The 24,597-nt window shown below is 38.1% G+C and overlaps 1 protein-coding gene and 1 long non-coding RNA gene across 7 annotated transcripts in view; one reads left to right on the top strand and one right to left on the bottom strand.

The window, feature by feature from the left end:
- The window catches only part of SLC11A2 (solute carrier family 11 member 2), a 70,993-nt gene that overhangs the window by 8,021 nt on the left and 38,375 nt on the right, over positions 1-24,597 (bottom strand). For 4 of the 6 annotated variants that reach the window (XM_087956347.1, XM_026677335.2, XM_087956349.1 and 1 more), the window contains 9 exons: positions 21,815-21,882; positions 21,400-21,555; positions 20,478-20,636; positions 18,586-18,672; positions 17,780-17,899; positions 15,325-15,474; positions 10,274-10,347; positions 8,257-8,410; positions 4,552-4,605 (listed from right to left, as the gene is read on the bottom strand). In XM_087956347.1, coding sequence (XP_087812473.1) covers positions 4,552-4,605; positions 8,257-8,410; positions 10,274-10,347; positions 15,325-15,474; positions 17,780-17,899; positions 18,586-18,672; positions 20,478-20,636; positions 21,400-21,555; positions 21,815-21,882 — 1,022 coding nt within the window. Of the gene's footprint in view, positions 1-791; positions 4,606-8,256; positions 8,411-10,273; positions 10,348-15,324; positions 15,475-17,779; positions 17,900-18,585; positions 18,673-20,477; positions 20,637-21,399; positions 21,556-21,814; positions 21,883-24,597 lie in introns of those variants that run through there. The other 2 variants (XR_015747793.1, XM_087956348.1) reach the window with 2 other exon arrangements.
- On the top strand, positions 5,279-9,748 carry LOC148132275 (uncharacterized). The gene is made up of 2 exons (XR_015747795.1): positions 5,279-5,425; positions 8,187-9,748. It is a non-coding gene; the product is annotated as an uncharacterized LOC148132275 (long non-coding RNA).

The following is a 24,597-nucleotide window of genomic DNA, read 5'->3' as shown; positions in this document are numbered from 1 at the left end:
TTTCACATCATAAATTTCACAGCCATAGGATGTGATGATGATGGGGATAAAAACTCAAATAGTTTTTTAAAAAGTTTTATTCAAATACAGGAAGCTATGTTTAGCAACAGGTATTAGTTGAGAGAATTCAATACACTTTGCTTTTTTCATTCAAACTTTACCTTTTGCCAAAGCGTCTGGCCAGTCCCTAATAATGGTGAACCTTGGTTCTCATACAGTCAAGAAATCATTCTGTTCAAATTAACAATAGCACTTAGATTTATATTCTGCTTCAGAGTGTTTTACAGCCAGCCCTCTCTAAGAAGTTCATGGAGTCATCATATTGCCCCCAACAATCTGGCTCCTTGTTTTACCTATCTCGGAAGGATGGAAGGCTGAGTCAACCTTGAACTGGTCAGGATCGAACTGCTGGCAGTCAGCAGAGTTAGCCTGCAATACTGCAATCTAACCACTGTGCCACCACAGCTCAATTACAGTGTAGCTGCCATTCTAGGCCATTACTCTTTATTATAAGGATAATATAGAAAACTTCACACAGATGTTGATTGTGTTATACTAGAGAGAGGAAGAGTTTCCAGATTCCTTTCAATGAGGGGATAATTCATCAAGATGTGTTCAACCTTCTTCCACACTCAAATGAATGCAGGAGGGAAACTGCCCATTCTCTAAATTAGAGGACATGTAGCTACCCTTTATGAAATGTTTTCCATGTGTGTTTGGGAAAGATATTATGCTGTGACCCGAATTAGATCGTCTTCATGATGTTAATTTAAAAAGAAAGAGACCCAAGCTGAAAAATGTTCCATTTTTTAATCAAAATTAGGTATACAGATTGGTTTAAGTCAGATAAAAATAGACATTTGTTTCACATTATACAAGCCATTATGTAGCTCAAATGTTTTAATACATGATTGCTACATATCTGTTTTTTGAAATCTCGTACTATATTCAAATAGCGTCAGACAGAAATTGACATCCAAGAGGCAGTTTATCTTCCTTCTGAGAACTTACAAGTTTAAAGTGCATAGAAATAGTGTAGAACAGCTGAGAGCCTGCTGTTTGTTTTAAACAGCAGAATTACACAACCAGCCTCAGTGTAAACTATAATGCTAACAAAACTGGAAAACAATCATCCGTGCACAATACAAAGCTTGATACGTCTACACAGAGAATATAATACTCTGCTGTAGCAAATCTACATTGCCTACAACTGGAAGTGGGTGGTTCTCTATCAAATCTTAAGTCCTGCATAAACTCCTTTCTAGTGAGTAGAGGTAATAATCCCTTGCTGAGTAGGAATTATCTCATCAAACTATGAACTCTATGAACTTTGTTGTTGCATGAGCATTTCTTTAAAAAAACAAAACAGGAACAACAGAACAGGAACAAAAAAAAAAAACCACAGAACAGGAACAACCACTCACCAACTAGGAAAGTAAATTGTAAAGTGGATGGGAAATGTTGTGCAATCACTGTTTTAATTTAGATATGTTTGGCAGAAGGATAGATTTGTTTCAGAGGGTCCCATCCATACAAAGTAGTCTACTTTATCGCCTCTAAGTCCCAACCCGGAGTTGTGGAATGATTCCAGTTAATTCTATTGAAAGCTTTGTGTATCCAATTTTACCTCTTTCAGGCAAAGATTCCCCCTCCCCAGCAGTCAATGTGTGACCCAAAATTTTATAAGTATAGCCGTTTTGATATTTGAACAGGGTAAATTCTTCCCACAGACTCAACATGCAAACTGACAAATCAAGCCTACAGATCTCCTACATTTGCATCCTTCCAACTGAAAAACATCATTAATAAGAAATGCTATGGTCAGCTAGGAGATTCTCTGTTTAGGAGTCTGTTCCCATTGAAGCCAACAGAATGACTATGTAGTTACTATTTCAGGAACTCTGCTTAATTCAAGGTTAAGCAGCTTAGAGTTTTAATAGAACTTCAGTTCATTTAACTAGGTAACTTTCGACATAGACTGATCAGAAACCTGGGATAATTCTGATAAAAAGTTACAAATCAGCCTGAGTAATCTTTTCAAACTTATAAATACTTGGAAAACGATAAATCACCTCTTTTAAATCTATACAAAGTAAACATAATGTAGTTTTAACCCAAACCCCGAGCAGTCCAATTTTTAGTAACAAAGAAAAATTAACCTTGCTAAAATGCATTAGTCATCCCAAGATTTATCATAAATATTTTTAAAAAGTGGAAAAATACAAACATAAACCTCTTAGTGTTGATGGTAAATGGGACAGCTGGCTGAAACAGTGTCTAAGGGAGGATATTTTACTTACACGCTTCATTCAGTTCTGACTATTATACCATAATGAGTCTTTCTTTAGTCAAGAATAGTAGTTAGTATTATAATATGCATAAGGAGCATGTTGTTCAAATCAATTAACATCTGAATTTAAGAATTTCTTCACAATTTGAAACACAATTAACAACATACATTTCAAAAAGTTAGTACCTCCACCTCAACTGTAGCAAAGTAAACAAGTAAACATTAATTTCATCGCAAGGTTGTATTTGGACATCAGTAGTATTATTTGCAAGCAAGTCTTCGCCAACCTTTGCCTTCCAGATGCGATGGGGAAGTTAGAAGCTGTATAGTGTCAGGCTGGCTTAGGCTGAATTATTGCTCAATGCGACTCTTAAAGACTCAACCCCCTCCATTCAGACTCGGGAAGGACCTTCTTTTTAAAGTGTATTGTACTTTATGAAGGAGGTTCTGCTCAAATAGTAGCAGGAAAATCCTGTTCTTTCTCATTTGGCTGCTCTCACGTGATAGTACTACAAATCCCAGAATTCTTTGTTATCACGCTTACTGGTTGCAAAGACTGGGAATTCTGGGGTTGTAGCCCGACACATCTTATACAGGCCTGATAGGGAAGACTGCACAAGCTTAAGTAAGTAAGACAGTAAGATCTTTAAACAAGACCATTAGGGAAAAATATATACATGGATTAAAAGCTGTTTGCCCTCCATCTTGACCAAAAACTCAGGAATGAAATGTTCTTGGTTCTTAATATGATCTCTCTCTCTCTCTTGATATTTATCCCTTCCCTGAGAGCACTGTTAAGATATCAGGAAAGATTTTGCAATGCTTTGTTTGACGAATGGGGCAGCCAACAGAAATGTAGGTAAATCATTAGTGAAAATGACAGAGGGAGCAAAATAAAGCCAATTATAACACACAGTCACATTCTTAGCTGAGCATATGCTTTTAAAATGGGTGCTTATTTAATATTTCATGCCGGGAAACATTTCTGGCTAAAGGAAAATGTTCATATTCTCATAGATAAGTAATTTGACAGCCAGAAATTGTTCCTTAATATAAACATGCCTGCCATAAAGAATGGCAGGAAATACAAATACTATCTTGTTTGAGCAAATGAGGATTAAGCACACACAAAAAAACCCAACGGAAAATATTTGTAAGTACTGAATATAATTTTTCTGTTCTAAATGTGGATCTTGATCTTATGAGCAAGCAGTCTCTCTGCAGTTAATGACTAGGCTTCATCTCTTCCATTATAATCATGCAGGTCTTCCTGGTTTTGACTCTGATACTTAAAGAGTCTGGCCATCTATCCACTTTTCGTAAGTCATTGGTTATTTTTGCAATGCCTGCACCTTAACTGGGAAACAGCTCAGCCTGGCATCACAGAGAGCTTTTTGTTGGCACAGAGGCCACTTGGTATGGGAAGACATTTCCAGCTTTGCCTATTTACATGATCAACTGAAAGGAGTGGTCTATGGGTATCAATTAATTAGATGGGATATTTGCCCCCAGATTCTAGCTCCTCTTCATTCACGGATAGTGATTTACCCAGCATCACAGAAAAAGGTTTTTACTCTAGGTCTGAATACTGCCCTGACATATAGAAAACAAGCTTGACAATGATTAGGATTTAAGGAGGGGTCCCCCCCCTCTTTTTTTTTAAGGCAGGCAGATTCTCCTCCCACCCATAGCTTTATTGCTTCTACAGAAATTTATTTGTGGCTTGAAGCACAGAGTGTGGACAAAGATGCATTCCTGAGCTCCAAAGAACTTTTAACTAGCATGCTTAGATATCTGTATTCCAACTACAGATGTTAGCAATATTCTATTAAAGGGTAATTTATGAAATATAATTTTATGCCATTAGGTTTATTAACATTAATTTGATAAGTCTCAACTGGAGTGGAATATTAGCTTCTTGGTTAAATTATAATGTATCGTAGCTTTCAGCAGCATACAGAGAGATCTCCATTGAGAACTAATGCAGTACTAAGATAATCTATTTTTATCCCGAGTGTGATTGTTGGGGATTAACAAGGAAAAATACACATAAGCTTTTCTCATATACATCCAATAATTTTTAAACACCATTATCACAATTTTAACACTGTGCAAAATTGCACATACATTTGGATATGTTTACAAAGTAAACCATAGAAACGCACTGGCCCTGATGGCTACTTGTTCTGCAGTAGACACAGTAATTAATTAACTGCCTCTGAAGGCGGATCTTCAGTTAGCAAAGTTCTTGTGACTCTTACCGTATGCCCACAAGCCAGGAAGGAAACTCCGAGAGCAATTAAGCACTGCCAACTCTGAAAAAGAGAGAAGAATCCCAAGTTAACGGTGCATTTATTAAAAGACTCAAAAGACTTTTTTCCCTTCAAGCAAATCAGAGAAGCACCACCATTATCCCTCCTCCTGCTCTGTTCTATGAAGCCCCACCATCCCTCAGATTCTGCTCCGTCTCCCCTCCCAAAGTCATTTCAGAGAGAAGTGTCAACAGACAGGTTTTAAAATATGAGCCAGAGATGACACATAATTCTGATTCTGGTCAAGGAGAAGAACACTGTCAGAAAAAAAACAAAAACAAAGCACTTACTTTGCAGCACTTGCTATATATGCATGTCAAGAAACAAACCTGATCTAATTATTTCACCCTACGTTCCCTGGGAAGATTTTTATGCTCTCCCTGTCTACCCTAGGAAAGTTTTTCCTACCAGCTGCAAATCTAAAAATCATCATCTATAAATAGATGTTTTTTATTCCTACCAATTTCCTAGTCAACCATACGGATAAGTAGCTCTCTGATTGTGAATGAACTCATACAAATCATTAAAACTATTTTTAATCAAGTTTAATACACATGAATATTACAGTCATTAAACAAAGCAGGCCTCTGGTGTTCCACATGCTGATGGATAAATCTTACTCTAGTCAGAGTACAATGCTAGGAGTTGTAATTAAGCTTTATTTGCCAAGCTACAGATTTCTCAACCCTGCCCTGAAGTTTTGGATATCTCCTAAGCTGTTTCCTTTTCTCCAAGCATGTGCTTTTGTTGGACACCAGCTGTCTTCATTTCCAAGCTGTAAGCTTTCTGGAAGGTCACGTGCCTGGCCCAAGTAAAACAAATGGTAGGCTAAATTGAGGCTTGCTTTGACCTCGCAAGATAGTTCTTCTCAAAAGACTTCTACTGTACTACTGGTAGTCCTTGATTAACAATAGTAATTGGAATAGAAACTCCAGCACCAAGCAGTGTGGTCATTAAGCATGATGTCATGCAACAACACTGCTTAGCAATAGCAGCTCCAGCAGTACCAGCTGCCATTGTTAAGCAAGGACCCCACATCACCATGATTTCTGACTTCCTGTTGGCTTCTTCACTGACTTTGTTTGTGGGAAGCTGTCAAGAAAGGCCACATGATGATGATGCAATGTTATAACTGCAGGGTGATCACTGAGCACTCAAACTGTGATTAGGCGATCAGACAATATTAACTAGGTGACATTCCTAGTTATTCTAACCAAGAATGTTTATCCCTTGTTCATGATTCCACTGGATTTTCTTGAGTTTCTAGGCTGACAATTACAACCGAACTGCTTCTTTGATCCTTATTTTGTTTGTTATGGGTATATACCACCAGGAGTGAGAAACATGGAGGAGGAGGGGGAGCAAGCAAGAGAGGGTGCTTCACAATTTCAGCTTGTGCGATAAACCCATACATTTCAGTTGATGTTACAGAGAACTGGCTCTAAATTGTATGGCTCCCTCCCTGTCCCTACAAAGCCACATCCTGGCTGTTTCTTCTGAAACACTTGACAAGATGAATGCCCGGAATGGGGTTTAGAGGTTGTTCACATAAGGCCATTGCATTATTTCTAAAAGGAACAATGTTTCTAACACAGCCATTTTTTCCTAGAAGTACATGTGCTGCCTTATCTTCTCACACTTTGCACAATTCTAGCTTATTTCCTCTAGTGAATATATGTTTGTGAAAAGAGGAATAAGTAGAAAAGTACCTTTAAGCTGACATAATTAAAATGTGATCAGACTTATATTGGAGTGTGACAGAAAACCAGCATTTCCTTAGTGCAGAGTTCCCCAACCTTTTTCGGTTGGCGGCGTGGAACTGGGGGAAGGAAGAGAGGTCTGCGAGTGCCCGCAACACTGCTCACATGAGTGGTGCCGCAAGGGCTCACAACATTTGTGGCAATGTTTTCGTGAGTGGGGCCGCGATTGCCTGCGATGATGCTTGTGCAAGTGGGGCCTAATTGCAATGGCGATTAGGCCGCAGCCCGTTACTGGGCTGCTGCCCACAGGTTGGGGGCCCTGCCCCAGTGCATTATTTGAAAATTGCTATCCTTTAGAAGGGTTGGATGCAATATCTATCCATACCTGACTCTGACTAAGAACTTCAAAAGATTCTTTGTAGACTAAGTGAACAAACAACCAAATGGAAAATGTGGTTAACTTGACATAAGTGTAAAATGATACACATTCAGATACCTGCCCAGAGCTACCCTGTGGTAAGATGAGCCCCAATAAATTTTATATTAAAAAGAAAAATCCCGCCTCAATTGCACACAACCACTGATGGAACTAAGCTGCCTGTAGCTACTTTGGAGTCACAGCAGATGGCTCAAGTCGACCATTCAATGAGCAACAGCTGTTAAAAACAGACATATTTCGTACTTGTGTTCATTAGGGAAATAAAATTGTCAACATGTGTAATATCCTTATACAAAAGTATCTGGAATACTGGGTAAAGTTCTGCGCATCATTTTTTTAAAAAAAGGATTTGAGCTAGAAAAAGTGTAGAATCGGGGGACTCCAACAAATGCCTTTTTGGAAAAGAGTGGATTGTTTGGGGCTTTTTTGCTTCAAAATTAGGTGACAGAAGAAATGATTGAGTTTAATCATGTTATGAAAAAAATGGCAAGGTAATTGTTATTCCCTCTCTCAGAACATAAGTGTCTTCTAATGAAACTGATTGAAAGAACAGCTAAAACAGAAAAAAGGAATGCATTGTTAACGTATGGAATTCATTGTCACAAGATGTAGGATATAGTGGTGATCACTAATTTGACTTTACAACAGGACTGAATGAATTCATGGAGTACAGGTCTACCGGGGTTGCTGTTACTCTATGTAACTTCTGGAGTGGAGACAATATGACTCCATATACCAATGGCAGAGGACCACAGCAGGGCAGTGGTAATCTGGCAAGTAACACAGAAACATAGAAAACTGATATCAGAAAAAGACCCAGTGGTCTATTGAGTCTGCCATTTGAATATTTTGTTTTTCTTTTCTTTTCTTTTTCTTTTCTTTTCTATTCTATGATGATAGACATGTGTTTATTCCAAGCATGTTTAAACTCAGTTACTGATGACTGAGCTGTGGTGGCGCAGCGGTTAGAATGCAGTACTGCGGGCTACTTCTGCTGACTGCTGGCTGCCAGCAGTTCACCAGTTGATCCTGGCTGGCTCAAGGTTGACTCAGCCTTCCCTCCTTCTGAGGTGGGTAAAATGAGGACCCAGATTATTAGGGGCAACATGCTGACTCTTGTAAACCGCTTAGAGAGGGCTGTAAAGTACTGTGAAGCAGTATAAGTTTAAATGCTATTGCTATCGCCCCACTACCTCCGCTGGATGTTGGTTCCAATCTGGCTGGCCACTGTGAGAAACCAAATGCCATTTTAAAATGGCCTTATCAAAGGACTGTTCTACTGTCCTATGACCTGGGGTGGCTGGAATCTAAGACAGCAAGTGCTGGAGGAAGAAAGTAGGAGTATATGGTAACTGTACCATGTAATGTGACTTAAAAAATAGCCTCCAGTCTGACCACTGCCTTTATTTGTTTTGTTTTGTGTTTTTTAAAAAATTAATCTGCAGATATCACTGCTAAAAGAACATGGAAAATGCCTGTGAGGAAAGCAGAACATGTAAGCCATCACTAACTCACCAGATATGCCACGAAGGCTAAGTAGAGAACGCTGATAATTGAAGCACATACATATAACACTGTTTGTCCTAGGGCAGTCACATAGATCGCCACAAAGTACATGTTAATGCTGAGGATGATCACAATGAGAATTCCCCCAGCGATTTTCCAGCCCCTAGAAGACCAAAACAAAACAAAACACACAAAGAAAAAAATGGATCAGGAATAACTACTTAGGACTAACTGTGGATAAGGACACATTTACAATTTAATTTCCCACTGGATTTCAATTGTCCATCTCTCACTTCCACACAGCATGGCAGACAAAAATAAAACCTCATTATTTGAACCGTACGACATACTACAATGGCTAAAAGCCATTACTTTACTACTAGGTCTTAAAACCTCTTCAAACATTTCCCTATCTTTAAAAAATGTACCCAAAGACAACTTTTTGCTTTGATTTTTTTTTTCAACGTTTTAGTTATAAACCTTCAATCATTCAGTACATTTCCCCTGACAAACACAGCTGTCTAGATTTTGATATATTCATTTTCTGGTCTTCCAACCTTGGACACAGATCAAGTCCTCATACATGCTAAACAAATGGCACTGTCATTTGGGATTTCATCTCCCAGGAATCTTGCACTCCCGTTTTTTTAGCCAATGTTTGCAAAATAAACAAGCAATAAATAAAACTGCTGAAACCAGTGCTTTGTGGGCTGCAAATGTGATACAGAAGGCTTCATGTGACCTTCAGATTTCCCATTTCTTGATTTATTCTGAATAACTTAGAAGTCTATGGATTAAAACTCTGCAATGGTTACAATAGGAAATTAATGCAACCTTTGGCAAAGAATAAGCAACACTGTATAAAAAATGTGAAAATATATCTTTCTATATATTAGACATCAGCTAGCTAGTTAGGCAAAGATTCAAATTTTTCTTTTGTTACTGAAGGGTATTTTGATCCTCTAAGATGTTTATATCGTAAATCTAGAAATACTGCATGTCAATTGCCAATCTGCAAAAAGTCATAAAATTTATACCCAAGTGCAGATTTGGGGTAATATTTACCCTGAAAAAGAAGAAGCATTGGTCTGCAGATTTTGTGCTAGTGTATGATCTGCTAGTCTAGATTTTATCTTTTGAAAAATAATTGGAAATGAAGAGATTCTGGTGTTCAAGCTGGTTATACATAATACAAACTCTATTCTGCCATTGGCAGATAGAAAAACTAAAAGGAAGTACACTCAATGTGTAATGGGCTGTGAAAATAACCTTAAGGAATAGAAGGAAGAGCCTTGCTAAAATTGTTAAAATATTTAAATTTAGTAGCTGGAACAGGGGAGTTGTACAATGAGGCAGAACAAACCCTTATAGCTGATTGGCTGGAGAGTGCTGTCTCCTGATGAGGCAATCTATAATGCGATTGGTTACTGTGAGTGTAAAGGGGGAGTTTCCTGATTTCCCGCTTTTTTCCTCTGTGTGTTATGAGGGACCTGTAATTTACCTCATAATGTTCCTGCTGTGTTGAGTTACCTCACAATGCTCCTCTTTGCCTGACTATCGACTGATGTAAAATATTGATGTGAAATATATTTCTCTACATAAAACAACAAGTTCATGTCAGCTTCTAATTACTTTATTCGGACACCTGGTGGGCAATCCCCTGACAAAAACAATGGTCAGATAAGAGAAATCTACCTCCAAAACGGGAATGTAATTTGAGAAAACACCTCAGACTTTACCGTCCCTAGTTCTATTTAGGATAAAGTGCTGGTGGTGGGAGGGGAAGGGAGGCACATTCAGAGTTGCAAGATTCCACTACCGTAATAAAAGCGGTTTAAATAATTATGACTTTTAAGTCTGGTCTAACTCATAGACCGGACACAATGTGCTAAAAACATAGGTGGTCATTAGGTATAAAGCAGGCCGTGCTGTTACATGGTGACAATGGCAAAAAGTCAGAAACAGATAAGCTTAATCAAGTATAATACTTGATACATTCCAGATGTGTGCCTTTCTTCATACTTACAGGCCATTGGCAAAGTCATTCATCACTGGACGCAGACTAGTAAAAGTGAGCACTGGGATTAAAGCAAAGGGCAGCTGGAAAGGAAGAAAAGGAAATTATGCTCAGAAAGCGATCTTTTTGTTATCTGTGCAGAAAGAAAAAGCTGGTTTAATAGTGAACTATTTAATGCAAAAAGCTGAAAGCAGTTCCAAAACACGATTTATTCACTCCAAACTTTTTCTCTCATTAACTGCTAAAGATTTTTCTGGGCTGAACATAGCATGTTCTAAGAACTGAACAGCAGAAGCACTATTGTTCTTTTACACTGAGGCCCCCATAAAACTAGATGGCTGAATATAGGCGACTGTGGCACGTAGATGGCATCCAAGTGTAAACAATTCATCCTATAGCTCTTTCCAAGGTTTCGAAGCTCTTTCCAAGATTAACACGTCAAGTCTGACCCTTCTGCCATGCTTTATTCACCTCAGACAATGGGGAACAGAAGAAGGGGAAAGAGAAATGATAGCAGAATTACCTAGTTTCCAATTAGGCAGGTATTTTCAACATAACAATTCAGAAAGAGGATTGGATCTAATCGTTTTTAAGTTACAGAAGGGTATATGTTAGGAAAAACATTTAGCAATAAAGGCAGTATAACTCCAATCTGGTAAGCCTAGCACTCCCCAGTCAGATAATAAGAGCTAGCACTCTCTCTCTCTCTCTCTCTCCCTCCCTCTCTCCCCGTCATTCCAAATCTTCAGGAGAATGGCTGTAGCTCCAGATTTTGAATATGAATCAGATATTCAGTATTGTATGCTTCTACACCCAAGCAAAGGAGAACATAAAAGCAGAGAATGGATAATGAAGTGAGAGTATTAAGTGGCTTCAAAATTACATGTTGGGAAAGCTTCCGACTGGGAAATAAACATTTGAGAAAATTGCAGGGGAAAGGAAGATAACCGGATTTGCCGTAGTTATTCTTTATTGCTTTAGAAAAGGCAGGCATAAAGAACAGAAATTCAGCTGGAATGATTCACAAGTAAGATCTAGCTTTGATTTGGCACATTAGGCTATTCACAGACCTTATTGCACCACAGGACATCCAACCTCTTATGATTAGTGTTGATAATTCCCAAACCACTGAAAAGACATTCTCACTTGCAGCTGATATATTCTATGCTTAAGGAGGGTCCAAATGTTCTTGATTCATCAAATTTAATTAGTTATTAAGAATTAACTGCATATTCACTGATTTATTAGTTTCATTTGAATAAAAGTCCTCTTCTTAACAAAAGAACAGCTACAACAGAATGCTCTAATTGTAGCATGCAAGGCTATAAGTCAGCATAGACCAATCCTAGTGTTTTTTGTCTTGCACTTTCCCATATCATTTCTTAGTTCTAATCTGCAAAAGGTAGCAGCTGTCCCTGAGGGGGGAAAAAAACCTTCCTAGTTCACAAAATAATAAAATGAACTCTCTGCTTCACATAATGTAGCCCTGATGTAAATAAAATCAATGTGAGGTGGATTCTCTAGGGATCCAAATCCTTTCCAGCTATGAGCCCAAGAAAACAGAACCATAGTCCTGGATAAGCTTAGATAAACTTTCTAACATAATTCTGGAGAGAAATGTCAAGAACAATAATAGAAGCCATGTAAAATATCCCCTTAAAGGAAAATATTTGTGGCTCAGGAGTTTAAATAAAGGGTCCCTCTGAGCTTAGTTTTTTTTTTCCTTGCAGACATTTCATTACCCAAATTAGGTAACATCATCAGTGCTAATCAATTCTAGTTGATTATGTTACTTAGTTTAGGTAATGAAAAGTCTGTAAGAAAACAACCAAGCCCAGAGAGCACCAAGGACCCCTCAAATATATGACTGCATGCCATAAAGACTTTAATCCTTAAGTGACCAAAAATAGGATTTTCAGGAGCTTTTCAGTAAAGTTGTTTTGGTCAGCTATTCATTTTAAGTGAGGTTTTTTTGTTGCTGTTTCTAATATCACTGAATGTTTTTATTCACTCATTCCTTGTTTCCATGCAGGAAAAAAATTAGGCTGGTATTGTTAGGCTGTCTCAACATGTTTGCATTTACGTGCCAAACATCCTGCAGTGGATTTGACAGTACAGGTAGTCCTCACCTTACAACAGTTCATTTAGTGACCGTTCAAAGTTATGTCACTTAAAAAGTCACTTATGAAAGCTTTTCACATTTATGACCATTGCAGCATCCCCATGGTCACATGATCAAAATTCCAATATTGGCAACTGACTCATATTTATGATGGTTGCAGTGTCCTGGGGTCATGTGATCACCTTTATGTGATCACCTTCTGACCAGCAAAATCAATGGGGTAAACCAGTTTCACTTAAAAACCATGTTACTAGTTTACCAACTGCAGTGATTCATTTAACAACTGTGGCAAGAAAAGTCATAAAATGGGGCAAAACTCTCTTAACAAATGTTTTACTTAGCAAATTTGGGGCTCAGTTGTGGTCGTATGTTGAGGACTACCTCTAGTAGTTATTATTTTTTATTTATATCAATTTTGCAAATTGTGCTATTAGATCTACACTCTGCCTTGCTGCCCAGATGAAACTTCTACTGTTGTTTTTTCTGGGGAAAAGAACCATGCTTAATTAGATGTCTATGGAGATTCTTTGTCATCCAGATCATGTTTGTCCCAAAGATGCTTTTTCAAGAGGCAACTGGACCTTCTAGTTTTTCTTTGAAGACATTTTGCTTTTCATCCAAGAAGCTCTAAAAAGAAACACTAAGTAGAAGAAGCTTCTTAGATGAGAAGTGAAAGGTCTTCAAAGAAAAACCAGAAAGTACAGTTGCCTCTTGAAAAAAAAATAATCACAGGACGTCTGGTTTGAGCTCCTTCGGCGGTTTCGATCCGTGCTCAACACCGGAGCGCCCCAAGCTGGCTGGTTTCGGGGCTAAGCCACCCTGTAGAGGTGGTGAAGAGGGGGGAGACTCCCTTTCCCGAAGGCGGTTGCAGCGGTGGTCAGAAATGGCCACCTCAAAGAAGGACTCGACCGGAAAAGAAAGTGCAAGAGGAAGATAAGAAGAGAAAGTTTTAGTTGACCGGGTTAAACTGAAAAAGCAACAACATAAAGTACCCTGAAATTTAAACTATAAAAATAACATTGTTCCCAAAGAAGACTTTGAAGTGGCGAAGGAGAGAGGAAAGGGAAAGGATTTGGCTTTTTTTCCCTCCTCCCTTCCTTATACTGACAGCTAAGAGACTTAAGTAAGACATTGACAAAAATCCACTTTGACATTAATAGGCATTTCAGCTGAAAATAAAATGTCAAAGGGATAATAAAGATTTTTGGATATTTAAAAACTTTTAAAAGCAGGAAAGGAGAAAAAAAGAATAAAAGGGCAGGATCTGGAAAAATGGAGGAGACTGCCTGGAACGAAAAGGAATTTACAGTGAAACCTTAACAAGATTTAAGATACATTCCAACTGAAACCTTGTAACAAAATAATAAAACCCCAGGAAGAGAAAGTGGAAAAAAAGAAGCAAGAAGAAACAGTTTTGGATTATTTGGATTATTTGGTGATTTTTGGATCTTTGGCTATTGCATTTAAATGAATTAAATCAATTGGGTGGTTGTTTAAAAGTGTTTAAAATGGCATCTCTTTTAGAAGAACTGAAAATGGAACTTAAAAAACAGAAAGAAGATGCACAAGAAGGGAGAGGTTCTTTTGGCTTCGTATTTCAATTTTTAGAAATGGAGATCCGGAACTATGAGAAACAACAAGAAACGCTTGTAGAACAAGAAGATCTGGACAAAGAAGAAGCCATCTTTAATGATCAAGTAATTTTATGTGGGGGGGGGGGAAGGAAAGGGGGGAAAGAGAGTGAAAAGTTTAAGATTTGAAAAAACAACCAAAAAAAAGAATAGTTTGAAAAATAATTACAATATTAGAAAGCAACAGAAGAGGGGATTACAGAAGAGAGAATTAGAAGTAGAGAGACAAGGGGGTAAAAAGGGGAGGGAGAAGAAGAGGGGGAAGAAGGAAAAGAAAAGAAGTTATAAAAGACAGAAACAAGATAGAGAAACAGGGAAAAGATATAAGGATTGAAAGTGTAAGCCTGTTTAGAGATAATGGGTGAAAATTTAATTGAAAAGGGATTCAGCAAAGGTACATAAGATAGTATTATATTAGAAATAGAAACAATTTCAGAAAATATGACAAATGATGGATAAAATATTTATTGTAATATAGTGGGATGTGGATAAAATGATGGATAAAATATTTATTGTAATATAGTAGAATGTTTATTAATAAATAAATGAAAGAAAATGAATAAGAGAATGAAATTAGTAAAGGATGGGAACATCTTAATTATTATTAATGATTTATAAAAATATAAATAAAGAGAAATATGTAAAAAAAAGAATTCATTATGGAAAGTTTATTAGTGTTCACAAGGAAGTATGATATTCAATTGAAAAGAAAAAGATGTTAAGTTTTTAATGAATATTAATGATAGAATTGAATTGGAATGGAATGAGTGTTTTATTTACATATATATATAATTTTTTAAGGATATAGTGTGTATTTTAAGAATGTACCAAGCAGAATTCAATTGGAAGCTATGTACTATATTGAATGTTATAATCTTAAAGGTATAAATTGAAGTTTAAATGAGTTGAATGGACAAAATTAAAAGATATAAAGGTGTCATACTCCCATTAGTAACTACAGGGGAAAATTTGTTTAATAAGAAAAGATAATATGAAATTGAAACAGGACAGACAAAAGTACAAATATAATGATTTGAACTGAGATAAGAGATAATTAAAAATAAAGGAGGGGAAAAACTACGTAGAAAATGTTAAACAGTAATAAGACATGGAATAGAACACAAAGATGAACATGAAATTGAGTTTGTGTCTATATGAAGAAGTGATAACCCGTGATCATGCTATTCTCAAAAAAAGATGTTTTATTTGTATTATGGTTTTTTTTTTTGGTGAAAACCCAAATAAATTTTTAAAAAAAGAAAAAGAAAAAAAATTACCTTTGGGACACACCTAATTAGAGCCCCTACCTGTAAACTCATGAGGACATTGAGAAAGTCATTCATTCCAGTCAAGTGTTCCACATCTTTGAAAATAGCAACCAGAAGAGTTGGCGTGATGGCAATGGAGCGGGTTAGAACCACACGAGCAAACCGCGACCACTTCAGATTGAGGAATCCCTGAAAACAAGGAAGAAATCAGAACCATTCAATCAGAGATACAAGTGTACTAAAATACTGAAGAAAAGTAGTATCTTTCTGGGATAAAAAACATGCCTGCCTATAAATTTCACAAACTCTTTTACTTTCTGCAGTCAAAGTACTTCTACAACTATTGATCAGACCAGAGTAAACTAGTAGAATTAAATTTATAAACTAACACTGAGGTAAAATAGGATCAGAGTAAGACAAAGAAAGTTAGATAAAATATACAGTATATTCAAATCAATCTGTTCTTGGTAAAGGTCCAGACAAGCCTTATTCTGCCTAAAGCAGCTATTTGCGGTTGTCAAATGAATTGGTCTGAGAACACAAAAGGTACTGTTGTCCAACACTTCAGAGCTCTCTGCAGTTGCTGGGAAATCTGGGAAAAGATGCAGCTGCCACATTTTTTCCTGCATTTTTTTCAGTAATCAAATTTAAAGCACAGCTTATTCTAAACAATGTTGGGTTAGATAATATGGCCTGAACACATGAAAGCTAGGGATATGCAAAATTCTCCAACCCAGGAATTGAATGTTCTGAATAACTTTGGAATGTTTTCTTTGATATTATGCTCACTCTCCCCCTGGATCTAGGTCCTAGGAGGTATTTGATAGTGTCCAGAAGTAAATTTTCTAAACTAAAAGTAATTGGATCTGGTCCTAAAACCCATTTTGTTTCATCCAAAACTCTTCCAGTACTAAGGACTTCCTTCTGGAAACCCTCAAATCACTCCTGGAAACCGGAAGGGGGTTCAGCAGAGAAAAGAGGAACATTTTAGAGTTCTCCAGAATGATCTATTTCCAGATAGATATTTTTTGCAGATCTCTAATGAGACTCATGATTCATCAGCAAATAAAGTTACTGAAGCTTGTTTTCACAGTAATAAATTGCATGGAATCAACCCTACCTTCTGTCCAATGGCAAAGGTACCAAGATCATTTTATATATATTATCTAATCCTAACCTACTTTGAGAGGTTTTTTGTGTTATGAAGAATAGAAACCTGTCCTTAAATCATACTAAATACTTTCAATTTATTGGACACTATATCAAAGCCAGATGGTGTACTTGATCACTTATCAGTGGTTTAACCAAGGCATAAAGAAATTTAGTTGTGTGTGACTGTTCCAACCTAACAAAATAGAAATTCAGGATTGTAGGAAATGGTCTTCTTCTGACTCAGGCCTTTGGTCTACCAGAGCTGTCAGCATTGGCAAATAGCAGCTTTGGAGGATTTTAGTGGGATTTCCCCACAGTCTTATCTGCCTTTGCTGCTGATCAGATCGACAAACAAAACCATTCTACCACTAAGTCTGGGCCCTCCTTATTTGTAAAGTACTCAATTTATTCTGTTTTAATTACGGAAATTCTTTGCAAATTTAATTCCAAATTGATCAATTTAATTACAAAAACTAAAAGTGGACAGCTTGCTTTGGATTGACAACTTCACATGTCACCAGAAGAGAAGAAGGCACAGACCAGGGAAATGGTAGGTTGAAGACTTTGGGAACCCTATGAACAATTGAGCTCATACAAAGGCAAAGAGATTTGATGAATGGCAGCCTAACTGGTATCATAAACACTTGAATGGCATTTCATTCACAGATTAATATAAAGAGAGCATTTTACACAGAATGGGTTCCTTTAATTGCCTGAAAATATATCCCTCATCCAGCCCCATTCCCCAAATATAGGGCCAAATAGCATTATGGATTCCATTTCCAAAGGTTCTTTTGAGTGGTTGGGAACATGGAGGTAGCATCCGTGGACAGCCCTTTGAAGCAGCTGTATCTTCTCCTAGTTTTGCACAATTAGCTTTTGAAGGAACTACAGTCAGATGCTCCCTCCAGTCTGACACACACTGAAGCCCCTTTTAGAAATAAAATCCTATGGTCTGCAAATCTAACAGACAGACTCCCAATCCTTCTGAAGTCAATCATCTCTATTTCTTTGCTTCAGTTTAACAATGATAGTTTTCAGTATCACTTGGTCGCTATATAAAAATATGTTTATAAAACAAGACACCACAACAGGATAAATGCATTGCTTAAGGATCTAATGAACTGCCGGCTGAAAGGGGAAAATGTCAGCATACAATTTTTCTCACAAAGAAAGTGTCCGTGCCACCTGGTTCCCAGATACCTAGCTGTGGCATCTGGGAACTGAGCCACACGGACAGCATCTTTAGATTCCTATCACTTTAATTTGCAGAACCTATCGAGATATAGATTAGGAAGGCAAGTCAAATGTAAATCCACAAGATTTTAAAAGATTAAAATACCTCCATAACAAACTGTCCAGAGTAAGTTCCTGTCATTGTTGAGCTCTGTCCTGCAGCAAGGATGCCAATAGCCCAGATGTAGAGAGCAGCAGGGCCAAAGTAACAACCTAGAATTACTCCCTAAAACACAAAAGAGTTCTTTTAAAAAATGAAGTTGTACACTTTAGATTAAGCTTTCTATGTCAGCAGTCTAACACAAAGTGACATTTTACGAAATCACTGCTTGGATTAGCAAGGGCCAATTTACTCAGAGACACTTGCATCTGAATGCTATAGTTACTGTGCACATGCTTATTTTCCAAAAATATCATGGCCAAGAAGAACACTTTGCTCATAAACCCATCCCAGGTAATTACATTGCTCCTCTGGGTAGAAAAATCTAACAAAATAACCTTAGTAGAGAATGGCCTTTTGCAGAATATGAGCAATGTTAGGGAGAGAAGGCTCACAACTGTCTTATGCCTGAAAAATATTTTCTTGATCTTGAGAGAGATATCTGGAAGGCAAATAACTGCTAAAGTGCTAATTTTGGTTCTGAAACATCTGGAGCTATTTTATTTTGCAGATGTTTGTTTCCTGATAGAACTTCTTTTTGGTTCGGTTGCTTTGATATTTTGAGTGCTAAAGAAGGCAGAACTGGAAGAGCTTGTGATCTTTTCACAGTTCTGTTTCATCTTCCCATTTACTCTGTTTTAGAAGTTTTAGAAATACCTTTAGGATATTCAAAGGCTGATTCGGAGATTCAAGAGCATTACATATGGATCTTTAACTCTTGCTAAATTGAATATATAAAGCTTTTCACTCACCCCTTTGTAGATATCCACATCTATGGTGCTATTATCTGACTGAAACACCACAGCTTGGGCAAAGCTTTTATTTGCACAGATGTCATGCTGTAAACATATAAGTAGACATTTTGTTTTAAAACTAAAAGACCCATGTGGCACAAAACAGTGTTTTAAAATAATAACAACCAAGAAGAATTCTGGCTTACATTGACCTTTCCCTCCTGTAAGGAGGAGGAGGAGGAGGAGGAGGAGGAGGAGGAGGAGGAGGAGGAGGAGGAGGAGGAGGAGGAGGAGGAGGAGGAGGAGGAGTGGGCAGGGGGGGACTGCTGGCATTGAAGGAAACTTGAAACATACAAGAAGCTGTCCTTGCAGTATAGCCTCAAGCTCTTTTGTCTGTTCCTTGGTTTTGAAAGACCAGCCCAAAAGGGAGTATGACAGGTGCTACCTTCCAAGCAAGGGGAAAGGGGAGACAAAGAGCATTTGACAGATGACTTGTTTCCACCACCAATTGTATTGCTTTTTATTTATTGTAAAGCATCCTGTCTTGGTTACATGGAGCTGTTAATCCTACTGGGGGTTCTATTCTATGATCCTTGGTACTTGCTGTAGTGGTTTAATTCTCTCCACTAACTCTCCCTTTCTAAAAGCAGGGGAAGAGAAGCTGGGGTTCACATAGAAATCCGGTAATCACATGGAAACATAACAATATATGCAAAACTACTAACGCTTTTAAACCAAAAGCACAAACAAGATGAAAAAGGAAACAGGATACAGATGGTAGGAAGAAAAGATATAACACCATTAGCAAGAGAGGCAAAATGGAGGAACAAAGCTGGATGGAAGGAAGGGAAGCAGGAACTAAGCAGAAAAGGAAAGAAGCATGTAAGAAATTGGAAAGTACACTAACTCATATGATTTGGTCATGTTCTTTTTTTGTGGGGGGGGACGGTATACTTATAGAAGTGGCTGTATAGGAGAATCTTTTCAAGTTAAAGATTAATTACATTTTGTATTATATTCCAAAATTAGGGAACCTGAACATTTTTGAAGAATATTGCTTATATTGGGCATATTGGGAATAGCAAAAGGAATGATACTGAGAAATTGGAAATATATTATTACACTGGATATCAAACACTGAATTTAAGAAATATGTAAATCATCTTTGAAAATGTTACATATTAATTTTTTCTACCAATCAAAAATCGTAATAGTATCGTATGTTACCCTTTGGCATAAACTCTATTATATTTTATAAAACTAGACAATTTCATGGATAATTTTATATATTATGAACAGATTAAGTGAATTTGGGATAATTAGTTATATCAGTTTGTTATGTTATTTTTTCTATTTATTTTTTTTCTGTTTCTTTAATTTTATTTTTTCTTTTCTTGTTTTAATATTGCAATTTCTGAATGGGAGGCCCCTCAGGTTAGGGTTGCACCAGAGTTGCTGTCACTAAACAATGTGGTCTTGAAACATGATGTCATGTGACTGCATGGCTTAGTGATAAAAGTTCCAGAAATCCTGCTTGCCATCATTAAGCAAGGACATCATATGACTGCAATTTCCAACTTCCTGTTGGCTTCCCTATCAGAAACGTCAGAAATCGTTAATTACATGACCATGGAACATGGTGATGGCCAGAGCCCATTTTATGTCCTCCTCATTCAGTGTCATTGCAAGTTTGAATGGTTACTGAACAAATGGTTGTAACCTGAGGACCGCCTGTATTACTGTTTAACTTTTAATTTGTTTTTCTTTATTGTTTTTTATGTATTTTTTTTAAAATTGCAATGAAAAGTTAAGTAAGGATATTTAAAAAAAACATTTAAAATAATCCTTGCAATATAAGGAGCATTTATTGCTTACTAATATAACATGAAGGAAGAAAGGAAAACACTCACCACTTCTTGGTTTGTCTTTTTATAAAAAGCTTCTGCAAAGACTGAGACAACAAAGACGTTGATGATGAAGGAGACAAAGAGGGCAATGCAGGATTCAATGAAGAAATACTTGTTGGCCTCACTAACTTCCTTCTTTATGGCCCGATTCACCTGTCGAGACTAAACAGAAAAATTCGATTCACACAGCCAGCAAAATGCAGCTTCACTGAAGTAAGGCTTTCTCTCTTCAACTACCTTTATTTATTTATTACATTTTTTTTAACCCTACCTTTGTTACTTTAGAAGTAACTCAAGGTGGCAAACATACCTAATTCCTCCCCCCTCCTCCTATTTTTCCCAAAACAACAACTCTCTGAGGAGGGTTGGGCTCAGAGACAGCTATTGGCCTGAAGTTACCTTCCTGGCTTTTATGCCTAAGGGCAGCCCAGAACTCACAGTCTCCCGGTCTTTAGGCCAGCACCTTTGAATTTCAGCTGCCAACCTTCACCACTACACCAAACTGGCTCTCACTTTAGAAACAAACCTAAATTAACGATGCTTGTGGAACCTCTGCCATACAGGGAGTAATTTTAAGACCAGGTGTTTCTCCCTGCTAATCTAGTGCTCTTCATGGGCCGAGATTCTGAAGGAAAACCCGATCATGGAATTTCCACCTGTGGTGAAAACACAGCCTTTGTCCAAGAAGAAACAAGGGCATGCATGTTGAATGTGATTTCACTGCAGCAGGAGTGGGGAACTCTGGCCCCTTTATGACTTGTGGACTTCAACTCCCAGAATTCCTGAGCCACTCATGCTGGCTCAGGAATTCTGGGAGTTGAAGTCCACAAGTCATAAAGGGGCCAGAGTTCCCCACCTCTGCACTATGGCATTGCAGAAAGAAGACGTGGGTGAGAATAGCTTCCATGAGGAAACCCACGCTTACCTTGACCAAAGCAGAATGCAGGTACATGTTGTGAGGCATGATGACAGCGCCTACGATCCCAACAGCTTGCTCTAGTTGGGCAGGCCCACAGCCTTCACAATAAGGCATAAACATCCCTTTCAGCAGCTGTCCCTGGTCTGGTTTTACAGTTACATACTGCAGAAGACACATAAGAAGGCAAACAAGCAACAAGAAAAGACGTTGGCATTAGCAGTGTCCTTGGCAAATCTCAGCGTCTCATTCTAAAAAAACCCCACAAATACAGAAGTACAAAGTTTTCCCTACAAGTTTTGTTGTTGTTGTTGTTGTTGTTTTGGGGGGAATATTTTGCCCAAAAGACAGGAAAAGGCTTATGAGAGATTCAAAAGCCTATACTGTTCATTTTAAAGATCTATATATACAAAGGCAGTGTTACCTCATATCCAAACGTGACGGCCATGATAGTAATGAGGAAGGCAAACAATGCTTCCAGTTTCCTCAAACCTAAAAGAGACATACAACCACTATTAATAGGAAAATTAATATTATCTACTTAATATTATTAAGATTGTTTTTACCCAGATTGAAAAATAGGCTCAGTTCATTGAATGATCACAATGGAATACATACATACATATAATGCATCTGTTATATTCTTGGGTTATAACTAGATCAGCAGTTAAAATGCATCCAATTAAAGCACCATTGTATCCTTTTCCTGCTCACTCGCTCTCTCTCCCCCCCCTCGAAAATCAGAAGCTGAGCTACTGAAGGGAATGGAAGAAAACAATAAACACACATCTATGAAGCAGAGGCACAGAAAGGACAAAAAAAAATCCACCACTGTTATCATAGGAGAGAAAACTCCAGATGAGCGGAAGATATTCCCACAAGGTATGGTACGGTAGCACAGGAAGAAAACTGCATGGCTCATTGAAAGAGGGGTCCGAATCTTGCAACATTCACAAGCCATCTGCTGTGCTCCTATTAATGACCTCACCAGCTCAGATAGACTGTGAGCAAAGGGACCAAGCTAATACTACGCATATTTAGTCAGGAGGGGCGGGAGAAATTGCTAAAATCACCTACCTTTCTGGATCAATAATGTAGAGGTTTATAAAAAGCAATATATCTAAGTGCATGTCAGTCACAGAGTGGATTTTTTTTTTTTTTTACCGTTGGATATATTTAGAATTCTGGGAACATGATGTTGGCACTATGGCTACTGCTGGGGAGGTGAGGGGGTGAATTCATATTCAAAAAAAGTACATAGGTTATGAAGCCCAAATATCATAAAGGTAAATTGAGGCTTATAGACACTGCACCGAGGAGCTTAACGTTACTGCAAGCTGGTGGGCTAGGCTGTTAGGAATAACATAGGTTACCTAACGTAGTTTGGGTAAAATAATATATATAGACTATGATAGTGAATTTAAGTGTGTGTCACTTTAACTGCAAAGCATGTAATTTTGGGTGCGGCTGTAAAGCGCCATAAGAGGGAGCAAGAGAACTTGATTGATTGCTGGCTTACTGGATTGCTTGCTGACGATGATGGATTGTTAACTGCGTGTTTCCTGCTGTTGCTGAAGGAAGAAAGGAGGTTTTTACTTCTTCATATCTCTACTGCGAAGAGATATATTACTGGACTGATATTTGTAAGTTTACTGACCTCTTTTTCGACACTGGACTTTGCAACTGAATAATCCCCGGACGGACTGAAATAGTGTATGATATATGGACTGTTTGACTATGCTAAAACTATTACTGGAATAAACTATTTAACTAGCACATTGTATCTGTTTTACTGAGTGTAAACTACAACAACGTTTATTTCACATATTTGCCTGCCTGCCTGACTGCCGTGCAGGTTCTGCTAGGATGTATATCCCTAACATAGGCCAAACATGCCGCTGGGTGCACACATGCCCATACGCAACCCCTGCTCAAAGACTGCCACGAGGAGCAGAGAATAGCTATCTTCCTGCCAGAAGCATCTGGTGAATCCGAAGTTTTCCTCAAAGGGTGCACCGTGAGATTATGCTGCAAGTTCTGTCCTTTGTGTACACAAATGCAATGTCACAGCATACCTAACAAAAGCAGTTTGTGTCACGATGCTGCAATTCGTATGCCATCATTTCCACCACCACCACCATCCAGCCTTGCCAACCCCACCTAGTTGCTATCATTCACTCCCCTCTCCCCATCACTTGCATTTCTCCCATCAACAGGGCCTCTCAGGCTTTGGGTCTGTTTCTATCTTTAGAGCAGGGGTCTCCAAACCTGGCTTGGCTGGCTGAGGAATTCTGGGAGTTGAAGTCCAGGAGACTTCAAGTTGCCAAGTTTGGAGACTCCTACTTTACAGGAATCTGCTATAATCAATGTGTCAGGTGGTGCTCCATTCAAAATTCAAGAAAGAAATACTTAGACTCCTTAGATTAGAGAAAAGATATCTTTTACTGAAAATGAAGTGGTAGCAACCATAGAATTCTGAATCTGAGGAATTAGGCGCGCAAATCACATATACGAAGTGATGGAAATGTTCCCACCCCCAATAGTTCAAATGATTCTTCCAATTAAAAGTTGTGAATATGAGCATGTGGACATCTTCAGGTGGTGGTGAGGCCTCTGTCCGTTGACCTTGGCATATTTTGATAAAGGTTTGCAGCTGTGCAGAGGAAAGAAAGCTAAGCGAGAAATAGAAACCTAAGCAAGAATTTATACTCCCCCCTCCTCATTTTATACAACACTAGAATGTAACACCTCCAGCTTGCTTCCCAAACTTTACCCCCTCCTCCCCCCGTTACTTATGGCAGCCAAACGATGCAAAGCAATAGTAGAAGATCTTGAAGGCTGACATTGTGGTACAATTGCCATAAAGAACCTGCAATCCTTCTTAAATGGAAGGACTGCAGATATAGCAGCTGTTCTAAGAGGGCTGGGAGGAGGGGGGGAGAATAAGACATAACATTCTCCCACTGCAACTGCCAGAGAGCAACTCATGCAGGCAAGGGTTGAGGGGCTCTAGGTTAAATCTTTTCAGCATGATGGCAGCAGCACTGGGGGAAAGTGGGATTGGAGAAAACCCTAAGATTCTCCCATAGTACCTCTGGGATATGTATTTGGGTTTGCACATGAAAGAAAGAGAGGGAGAAAGCACATATAATTGTCTTCTCTGCATGGCAAGGCATTTTTGAAAAGAATCAAGCTAAAACCTTTCCA

The sequence above is a fragment of the Notechis scutatus genome, chromosome 2 (genome assembly GCF_049901735.1).
Source record: "Notechis scutatus isolate UNSWTSFEM ecotype Mainland chromosome 2, rNotScu1.2, whole genome shotgun sequence".
Lineage (NCBI taxonomy): Eukaryota > Metazoa > Chordata > Lepidosauria > Squamata > Elapidae > Notechis > Notechis scutatus.
This window is presented reverse-complemented; position numbering and strand designations above follow the sequence as displayed.